An 11,373-nucleotide genomic window follows, 5' to 3' on the forward strand; every position below is an offset into this window, starting at 1 on the left:
TGGGGATGCTTTGCTGCTTCAGGGCGACTTGCAATAATTGAGGGAAACATGAATTCTGCTCTCTACCAGAAAATCCTAAAGGAGAACATCCGGTCATCAGTCCGTGAGTTGAAGCTCAAGCGCAACTGGATTATGCAGCAAGACAATGATCCAAAGCATAGGAGTAAGTCCACCTCTGAATGCCTCAAAAGAAGCTAAATTAAAGTTTTGGAGTGACCTAGTCAAAGTCCTGACTTGAACCTGATTGAGATGCTGTGGCAGGACATTAAATGGGCAGTTCATGCTTGAAAACCCTCCAATGTGGCTGAACTAAAGCAGTTCTGCAAAGAAGAGTGAGCCAACATTCCACCACAACGTTGTGAAAGACTGATCTCCAGTTATCGGAAGCGTTTGGTTGAAGCTGTTGCTGCTAAAGGTGGCACAACCAGCTATTAAATTTAAGGGGGCAGTTAGTTTTGCACATGGGTGATAAATGTGTTGGATAACATTTTTGCTTCAATAATATATATATATATATATATATATATATATATATATATATATATATATATATATATATATATATATATATATATATTTTTTTTAAACTGTATTTTGTGTTTACTCAAGTTGCCTTTGTTTTATGTTATGTTGTCTGAAGATCTAAAACAATTTAGTATGAAAAATACAGAAAAACAGAAGAAATCAGGATGGAGGCAAATACTTTTCCACAGAACTGTACATCCTTTTTTTGGCACATTATCTAAATGTTTTATTTTCTCTCCCAATTGAGCTCTGATATGTTGAAATCAGATGACCAGTGCACTAATGTCATAATAAATCATGATGCAGAACCCATCTAAGACCGATAACACACATCAAAGAGGTGTGTGTGTGTGTGTGTGTGTGTGTGTGTGTGTGTGTGTGTGGTATTACAAACTGGTAATTACAAGGGTATTATGCTATAAATATGGTTTATGAGGACATTTCTAGTGTTCCCGTAATTCAAATCACTTAAAAAAACATACTAAACGATGTTTTATTGAAAGAGAGAGTTAGGTTTAGGGGTAGGGTTAGGGTTAGAGGACAGAATCTATAGTTTGTACAGTATAAAAATCATTATGTCTATGGAGAGTCCTCATAAGGATAGCTGCACCAACATGAATGTGTGTGTGTGTGTGTGTGTGTGTGTGTGTGTGTTCTCCATGCACTGCATTATAATTGGCTGAGGTCAGGAATCTCATGCAGTCAAGTCCACAGAGGTGACACACACTTCTCTGCACACACTCAAGTTTAACACAACACGGACATGCTCACTTGAAGATGGTGCATCCATTCAGCTCTGTCGAATCTTTACTGCACTAAAGGTCAGAACCGATGCTTTTTACTCAGCATACTTCAAATCGTTTAACTGGACAAGCCCATTTCTCTGCTGAACTGTCAGAAAGAATTTTACACTTTACGGCGATTACAATTTTCAGCTGACCAGCAGAAGGCCTCTGTATTTTAAACTCTAAATAAATAAACTATAAGCACATTTAATCTAACATTGAATGTAGTTTCGTTTATTTTCTTTTGTCTTAACATTGACTGAAGAACAGGCAGACTAACTGAACTTGAATTTAGATTTCCTTTATTTGATTTGCTGTTAAAAGTGGTTATGTCTCAGTGTACAGAAAGATAGAACTTCTGCACAATACATGTGTAAATAATCTAATAAAAAAACAGAACAACAAAGCCCAGGCCTGTTCTAAAGGCACTAAATGAACACATGAAATCCATGAACACACGTCATGATGCTCAAAAACAGTTTCAGCATATCCAGTTTACTGCTTCAACCTGAGACACAAATTCAACTTGTCCAGATGTAAACGAGAGTCGAAGTTTTACAGAAATATTTACCAAATGCATTCGTCAGTATATCCTCCGTGCTTGTGTGGAAATCCAATAGAACTCCGATAGAATTCCAAATCAAAGGGTTCAAAAGAGAATTCGAGGCGGTAAAACTATTACATGTCCTTGTTTTGCAGGTCGAATGTACATTTCAAAACACACACACACACACACACACACACACACACACACACACACACACACACACACACACACACACACACACACACACACGCGCGCGCTAAACCTTTGCACAAACATCAAGATATTATTCCATCACAATGCCATCGAGTGTAACTTCTTCTTTTAAAAGAAACTCAATGTTTTTGTGGTAGAGTGTTGAACTGTGTGAATGTGAAGGTGGGTCTGTGCAACTCAACATCTGTGCTCTTCACGTGACTTTAAGACAAATATTAACAACATCTGGTAAAAATAAGTTTCATTCAGGTGCCTGAGCTCTCTCTCTCTCTCTCTCTCTCTCTCTCTCTCTCTCTCTCTCTCTTGCCAAGTACAGAAACTTCTGGAATGTGTTTGCCGGGTGCATAAATCAGTGCTTAACACCAAAGAGAAATAAAACGCCGGATTTCACTCCTTAAGACTCTATTCTTCACAGCATTTACTTTTTATTGCCACAATAATGATCAATAATTAGTAAAATATATTTTTTATTGAATTTACTTACGTTTTTTTTTTCTTACATATTTATACTATATTTTATTTTTTTCTGGAATGTTTATTAATTATTATTTTTGAAATAATCATCTCAGTCTCAGATAATGGTTCTTAATATTGGAATATAAAGGCTATTTTTTAAATAAAGAAATACACAAATGTAGGACTATATTATTCTCAATATTTGTTATAAATATTTTTTTTCTTCATATTTCTAAATTGGTGTTATTTTAATTGGAGTGCATACTTCGAGAAATATATTTTAACCTGTTTTTTGTTTTTTGTTTGTTTTTTTAGATTTACGCATTTCAGTTTTATAACAAAATTCAGTACATTTAAATTATTTTTTAAATTTTTTATTTTTTTATTTTTTTTACATAAATGAATAAAACTTTGATAAATGTAAGTTTTATTTATTTTATTTTATTAAAGATAACGCTATTTAATTTGATGGAATTTTGCTGTGAAAAATTGTATGTACCCTAAACACTAAATGCGTAAATTAAATAATAATAATAATAATAATAATAATAATAATAATAATATATATATATATATATATATATATATATATATGTGTGTGTGTGTGTGTGTGTGTGTGTGTGTGTATAAATATAATTATACCATATTCTCTTTTCTTGAGCATTTTATTATTTCTAAATGTGTTCTTCATATTTCTGTCAGATCCACCGGGCAGGGTCCGGGGTTGAGTTGAGGCGGTAAAACGTTCGTGCTTTGCCGTTTTGACCCGCTGCACCTTTCCGTGACCTTCCCGACCCCTTCATATTATAGACATCTGGGAATTCCATACATGTTTTGAGCCCCGTTACACACCTTCTTCAAACGATTCCTCGCAACATCCTAAAATTCTTTCCCAGATCTTCTGTCACATTTCACGCAATCCTTTTGGGTTCAAATCCACAATGACTTAATTATTCTAAATATTTATTATTTTCCACGTTATCTCTCTGATGTGTCATTAATTGTTAATGCACGTAGAAAATAACATGCAAACATGTTTTGTGTAACCCATATATATATTTAAAATAGGACTGCTTAGACTACTTCTGGATTAGAATAAACCTTCTCCCTTTTGTTTTTCGATTGCATTGCAGTTTTTTAAGGCACTGTGAAAATACCACGATTTTCAAAATGTTCTAAAAATTTTTATTTAATATATATATATATATTTAGTTTAGTAAAACAAATCTCTACTATACAAATAAAATGAGAAGTCATAGTTTACAGTATGCTGTTAAGAGGGCTCTTAAAGGAATGAACAGATAACATTTGCCATAAATAAGTTTTAATCACCTTACCTATAATAAATAAATAAATAAATACTTGAAGGCAGATTTGTAAAGAAGTGGTCGAATATTCAAAAACAAAAATTCGACTGGTTATTTAAATTGTGTAATATATCTGTTTGCGTTTCCCCCCTTTATAATCCATAAAAACTACATGCTAAACATATATATTTCAAAACATGTTTTATTGCAAAAAATATACACATATGTACACAGTATTATATAAAATAGAAATGCAAGTAGACACCAGATCTATTCTGCATTGTGACAATCATTAATAAATAAATAAATGCATTTTCTTGGACCAAAGAAGAAAATACACAGATTTGAGCCGAGCTATTTTACTGTTTTCTTCCTTCCTTCCGTAAAAAAGTCAATAAATATGACTACAAGCCCTATGTTGCTGTCTCAGTAAATGCAATGTCTTTTCCTGCTGTGTGCTGGAAGGAGTTGCAAGGCTGGTCGACATGCATGTATACAGAAGCACATGGTTTCCACATTCAGCGTCAGAACAGCAACATTGTAATTACAAGTCCAGATTTGATTGTAATTCCTGCTCCAATGCCGCGTTTTACAATTGTAAGTGCTTGCAACGACGTCACCATGCTCCAGAATTTCCCCTTGATAATCCTTATTTATTTTGGCCATTTTTGTACAATGGTCCTTCCAGTGGGTTCAGTTCGATTCTTAAGACTCGTTACTTGAGGCCAAAAATCTGCGAGAGAGAGAGAGAGAGAGAGAGAGAGAGAGAGAGAGAGAGAGAGAGAGAGAGAGAGAGAGAGAGAGAGAGAGAGAGAAAGATTATTGAAAAGCACGATGCCGTGTAATTTGCTTTTACTTCATAAAAATATGCATTTCACTTGTAAACTGGTTACTTTAATAGTAATCATCAGATATTAAAAATATGCGTTTATATATGACAAATAATGCTTCAAAAGGGTGACCCCATTTTTGTTTGGTTCAAAAAAGCACAGAAACCAGATTACAAACACTTTTAAGCACTAAATAGCCTTTGAGGTTTCATAAAGAATCATGTTTTGCAAGTGCAGGAGTAAAGAACCTTAACCAAACCCCAAGAAACAAATAAAAGCACAGAATGGTTCTTTTATTCCACCAGTTAAGAGTTTGGACACACTTACTTACGTGTTAGAATAATAGTGCAATAATCAAAACTATGATATGATATAACACAAATGGAAGTCTGGCAATTATATAGTGATCAAGTTCAACTTTTCATCAAATCTCATATTTTAGAATCTTTGGGATGCCTTTTTCTTTTCTTTATTAAACAGTATTGAAGGGGATATTTATGCTGGACACTTGTTGAATGCTTTTCCTTTATCGTCCATAAAAAAGCATTAGGCTTTAGATCGAGGAGGTTTTTAAGGTCACGAAAAACAAATCCGGTGTGTCCAAACTTTTGACAGGTAATGCATATTCATTATTATCATCATCATCATCCTTAAAACCTTTCTACATATTGGATAGAATCAATTTGAAATGCATTGCATTTTGCATTGCATACCATACAAGTGCATCCATGCATTAGTGGGATGTTGACATGGACCACGCGCCCTCCATTCTCCACACGGAAAACGCGTAACTGAGTCTCTCGTGCGCCACATAACTGCAGCTGGACATTTTCGAGTCCAGTTCGTCGCTTTGCAAAACCTGACAGAGGAAGTCGATGTACCGGGCCGCGAGTTTGAGAGTCTGTATCTTGCTCAGTTTATCGGAAGGTAACGTCGGGATGATTTTGCGCAAGGATGCGAACGCGTCGTTCAGAGACTGAGTCCTCTGTCGCTCGCGCACGTTCGCCATGACGCGCTGCGTCTGCAGGTCCTCCAGAGACTCCGGGCTGCTGCTGCTGCTGCTGCTGCTGCTGCTGCTGTTGCTGCACTTTTTGCTTCGCTTCCCGGACGTCGGGCTGTCCGAATCCTCGCCGTTTTTCCTGCTCGGTCGTCTTTTCCTGGCGCTTCTTTTAGGCGGTCGCCTGTCGAGCTCTTCCTCGCTGTTTCCCAAACTGTCCAGTTGAGACTCCGGGGAGCTGGACTCCTCATGCATCGCCTCTTCCTCAAACATCACCTTTTTAATGAAGTGATTAAACTCCAGAAATTCCCACTCCGCCTGAATGGGGTCGAAAGCAGTGGTTTTGTGTCCCTGGCTCTCAATATCTCGGGGTTTCTCCTTGTGCGTCACAGAGGTGTTTCTCAAACTTGAAGGAACATTTGGAGGCTCTTATAGTCTGGAAGGCGCATACTTTTTGGGGTGGCCTGTGATTGGACAAGATGTTTCGTGACGTAAGAGAGAGGAGGGTGATCCAAAAGGTTTCCGTTATACAAGAAGCCATTCTTTCAACATTTTCAAGCATTTAGGGCAATCACAATGCATCATTTAAACTAAACACAACATACACACTGATGACATTTAGTCTTGCATTGATGGTGACGGGGTTTTTTTCTCATTCAAAACAGAATAGAATAAAATAGAATAGAATAGAAAGGAAATGCATCACGCAACACAACAAATACACTGATTACATTTAGTCTTAATTAGTCTTGCACTGATGGGCATAGTTTTAAATAGAATAGAATAGAATAGAATAGAATAGAACCCACCAAAAAGAAAATTTATTATATAAAAAATGCCACAAAAAAGGCTGTCGCACAACACAACACACTGATGCCATCACGACTTACATAATCTTGCTTTGATGAAAAAAAAAAAAAAAAAAAAAAAAGAAAATAGAACAGAAGTGAAAAGAAGAGAATGCACCGAAAAGAAAATATAAAACATTAAAAATGCCAAAAAATAAAAAATAATAATTGCCATACCACAACACAACATGCACACTGATGACATTTAATGTTACAGTGATGGTGATGGTTTTGAACAGAACAGAACAAAATAGAATAGAATAGAACAGAACCAAAATAAAATATCAAACATAAAAATGCCATAATGTCAAAACACAGTGAACCTAGTATGATCCAACAATAATATTTAAATACTTCATATTGAAACAGACTTTTCTGCCAAGTTGTATTATTCCTTTTAAACTGAGTAATTCAGTTATGACACAGGCTATGATTTTACACACTGCAGATGTTGATGTTTATTTAGTATGAACAGAATAGAATTAGAAATCGTTTTGTGTTTTTGTTTGAAATGCATATTGTGTATTGCAGAGCGCTGTCACAATACACATATAACATATCAAACATGTTTCATGTCAAAATAGTGAATTTGGAAGTAGCCTATATGATCCAAAATGTGTAAAAAGTTAAACGTTGGATAAGTTTAGGTTTAGGATTAAGGGTTTTTCTTCTGTCAATAGTAATGCATTACATGTCAGCAATGCAGTTAGCGTATTAATATCATTTACAGCCAATTTGCACACTGGCAGTTGTGAAGAACTGTGTGTGTGTGTGTGTGTCAAAATTCTAAGTCAGCTGAAATCCATCTGAAGAAGAACAGAGCGAATCTGGCTTGGCTAAGTAGAGCTTATTGTTTATTTGAACATGTTCTGAAATGCATGTCTGTGTTAGTGTTATTGCAGCGTCAGGTTTCCCCTCTGCAGCGTTTTCATAGCAGCGGGTCGCCAAGCGCAGACGTCGCGCGCAAACTGTGTGGCCTCATCACTCCAACGCAAACACAACTCCTCAAAAACTGCCCGTTTGCTTTCACGTGGATCCAAAGTCTCTGCAATATCTGCACTGACCGTCACAAATAGAGCAGTCTTACCTAAGTTTCTGTAAATGTTACATAATATACCGGCATTCAAATTTAACCCACTGAAAGGCTTCTGGATGTCAAAGCACCGTGCAGGTCCCACGCTTCCCTGAAGACTTAAACAGGTTAAAGATTCCGCAAGGGGGCGCGTTGATGACACTTATCCATGCGTCCGGATCCACAGTGTCACCGTGCGTAAATGCGCATTGACCATAAGCACATCGAGGAATGCCCATATTTGCTTTTACATTAGGCCTATATCAATTATCAAAACCACGTGGATTTTATCTATCAACCCTGTTTTTACTATTTTTGTTAAATGGAGACGCCTGGTTCTTCTAAGTGTCCAGATACAGTATATGTTCATCTTAACAGAATGTCAAGTCGACGCACCTTCTCGCTGCACCTGTAAAAAGTGTGCTTTGAGCCTTGAACAGGGTCCTGAAACAAATCCACACACCCGACTGGGCGGCACACCCTGGACAAAAGAAATGCAATTTATGCAGGATTCCTTTTTTCCTAGGATTCTAACATAACATAGCAACAGGTAGTCACTTAGTTTCCAATAAAACTAAGATGATTGACAATATGTTCAAATGCCTTTGGACAAGAAAAGGGGCTATCTGATTTTTTACCCCTTCTTCTTTTTTCTTTCTTTTTTTTTTTTCCTGAAAACTCATATAGATATCCTTAACTGTGAGCAACAAAACATTGTTGCAATTTAAATAGAGTTCTGATAAACTTTAGGGTTTTATGAAGAATTTATTTTATTGTAAAATGATATATATATATATATATATATATATATATATATATATATATATATATATATATATATATATACAGCTCTGGAAAAAATTAAGAGACCACTGCTAAATGTTCAGTTTCTCTGGATTTACTATTTATAGGTATGTGTTTGAGTAAAATGAACATTTTAGTTTTATTCTATAAAGTACTGACAACATTTCTCCCAAATTCCAAATAGAAATATTGTCATTTAGAGCATTTATTTGCAGAAAATGACAACTGGTCAAAATAACAAAAAAGATGCAGTGTTTTCAGATCTCGAATAATGCAAAGAAAACAAGTTCATATTCATTTTTAAACAACACAATACTAATGTTTTAACTTAGGAAGAGTTCAGAAATCAATATTTGGTGGAATAACACTGATTTTCAATCACAGCTTTCATGCGCCTTGGCATGCTCTCTACCAGTCTCTCACATTGCTGTTGGGTGACTTTATGCCACTCCTGGCGCAAACATTCAAGCAGCTCGGCTTTGTTTGATGGCTTGTCTGGAGATTGGGCTGGCCATGACAGGGTCTTGATCTGGTGGTCCTCCATCCACACCTTGATTGACCTGGCTGTGTGGCATGGAGCATTGTCCTGCTGGAAAAGCCAATCCTCAGAGTTGGGGAACATTGTCAGAACAGAAGGAACACATTTTCTTCCAGGATAACCTTGTACGCGGCTTGATTCATGCATCCTTCACAAAGATGAATGTGTCCTTCACAATGCTCCATGCCACACAGCCAGGTCAATCAAGGTGTGGATGGAGGACCACCGGATCAAGACCCTGTCATGGCCAGCCCAATCTCCAGACCTGAACCCCATTGAAAACCTCTGGAATGTGATCAAGAGGAAGATGGATGGACACAAGCCATCAAACAAAGCCGAGCTGCTTGAGTTTTTGCACCAGGAGTGGCATAAAGTCACCCAACAGCAATGTGAGAGACTGGTAGAGAGCATGCCAAGATACATGAAAGCTGTGATTGAAAATCAGGGTTATCCACCAAATATTGATTTCTGAACTCATTAAAGATGAATATGAACTTGTTTTCTTTGGATTATTCGAGGCCTGAAAACACGGCATCTTTTTTGTTATTTTGACCAGTTGTCATTTTCTGCAAATAAATGCTCTAAATGACAATATTTTTATTTGTAATTTGGGAGAAATGTTGTCAGTACTTTATAGAATAAAACTAAAATGTTCATTTTACTCAAACACATACCTATAAATAGTAAATCAAGAGAAACTGATTATTTTGCAGTGGTTCCTTAATTTTTTCCAGAGCTGTATAATATATATAATATAATACAGTATATAGTAAATATTGATGCAGCAACACAGTTTGTATAAAGATAAATGATAAAAGACCCTTGGGGTTAAAAGCCCCCACCCCCGTTGTGCATCACTGTAGCCTCGATATTTGGTGTGGTTTTTTTTTCTAAGGAAAATGAGGAAATTTAAAAAAGTCGACATTAATTTTTGTGTAATCAACATTATGCTACAAATGCTGCTGATTTGCCTTAACGTGCATTGAACCCCAAAAATTAAGTGATATTTAAATACATATTTATTCAAATGACAGGGAGGGAGATTTGTATGTGACAACCTAATAAGAACCTGTACAGAACGATTTCTGATGGTTATTTATTTTGTTTTGTTATATATATATATATATATTTAAAACATAACACAACCTTCCCAGAACGTCGCAGCGTTCCCAAATGTTCTATTTCCTTAAAAATAAACAAACAAACAAATAAATAAATAAATAACTGGGCAAATCAAAAGAGAATGTTTGGATGTTCCTTTTCGGAACCAAAAACTAACGTTCAGGGAACGTTCAGGGAACCAAAAATTGTTTGCTGCAGGTGTTTAGGAAAGTGCTGTGGTGGGTTATGTTGCTATTTAGTGTTTTGCGCATATTGAAGGCTATACAATAGGCCTATATATAGGATTAAGAGAATCAAATAAGATCCAAATGGATCCAATAAAACTCCTACAGAATGTTTAGTCTGGGGAAGCAGCTTTCAGATGTAGAAAAAAACAGACCTGAACTCAGAATCTGCATTTATTTGTGAAACATCATTAGGCTACATTTTTATAGAATAGGCTAGTTTTTGGTGTCCAAAGTTTAGTAGCATTATAATTGTCATTCAATAACAATAACATAGAAATAACTGTAATATTTTTCCCGTTATAAAATCTTTAAGTACCTTAATAAACGTTCATCTAAACATGGTAATGCAATAGAAATGTTTAATGCAAGTTTAATTTTCCTGTAGGATCTCCGTCATGAAGTCGATATAAACGATGGCCAGACGCAGAGTCTCTATCCGCGACAGTCTCTTCTCGTACGCGAACGTGGGAACCTTCCGGCGCAACCGGTCAAACGCTTCGTTCAGGCTGAACATCCGCTTGCGCTCTCGGACGTTGGCGGCCTGCCGCTGGACCGTGCTGATCACCCGTTTCCGCTTGGGTTTCCCGGTACCGGAGCTGACGGTGATCACCGGAGATGTGGCGGCAGATGACAGCGTGCAAAAGTCGTTAGATCGAGGCGTTGAGATGTCGAGCCCGTGAATGGATGTCAAGTCCTGTGGGCGTCCAATGCAATCGGTGCTGTGCATGTTTGGCATCATCTCAATGAAGTTCACATCACTGACCAAATCAAACATAGTTGGATTCAAAAATGATCTTTGGATATCCATATTTCTTGAAAGAACAGTCTAAAATAGACTATGCAGTGTGGTTAAACAGCACATTTTCAGAAAGCTTTATAAGCCACAGACTTCATGCATTTATCCCCATAGAGTAAAGGCTGGCAGTCTTGAAGAGGTGGGCAATTTTCTCCACCACTTTGGGTCGCGTGGATCACCAAATTCAATTTAGAAATCCGGCGAGGTCCGTGAAGTTAGATCCTCTTTGGCAAGAGTCCATGATCCCATTCCTGCTGTTTTAATATGTCTCTCAATTCGACCCAGAGTGTGTCCGCTTTTATGTCT

General features: G+C 36.7%; 2 protein-coding genes across 2 annotated transcripts; both read right to left on the bottom strand.

Moving 5' to 3' along the window:
- Window positions 1-4,019: 4,019 nt before the first annotated feature.
- LOC127420899 (twist-related protein-like) lies at window positions 4,020-6,046 on the bottom strand. Its single transcript, XM_051663507.1, has 2 exons — window positions 5,377-6,046; window positions 4,020-4,566 (listed from the first exon to the last, which is right to left on the bottom strand). Exon 1 carries the CDS (start codon window positions 5,931-5,933, stop codon window positions 5,397-5,399), a length of 537 nt encoding a protein of 178 aa, XP_051519467.1. The 5' UTR covers window positions 5,934-6,046; the 3' UTR covers window positions 4,020-4,566; window positions 5,377-5,396.
- A 4,595-nt stretch (window positions 6,047-10,641) lies between these two features.
- LOC127421617 (fer3-like protein) lies at window positions 10,642-11,079 on the bottom strand. The gene has a single exon (XM_051664763.1). The coding sequence runs from the start codon at window positions 11,077-11,079 to the stop codon at window positions 10,642-10,644; it is 438 nt and encodes a 145-aa protein (XP_051520723.1).
- Window positions 11,080-11,373: the final 294 nt, after the last annotated feature.

This window comes from Myxocyprinus asiaticus, chromosome 30 (assembly GCF_019703515.2).
Source record: "Myxocyprinus asiaticus isolate MX2 ecotype Aquarium Trade chromosome 30, UBuf_Myxa_2, whole genome shotgun sequence".
Lineage (NCBI taxonomy): Eukaryota > Metazoa > Chordata > Actinopteri > Cypriniformes > Catostomidae > Myxocyprinus > Myxocyprinus asiaticus.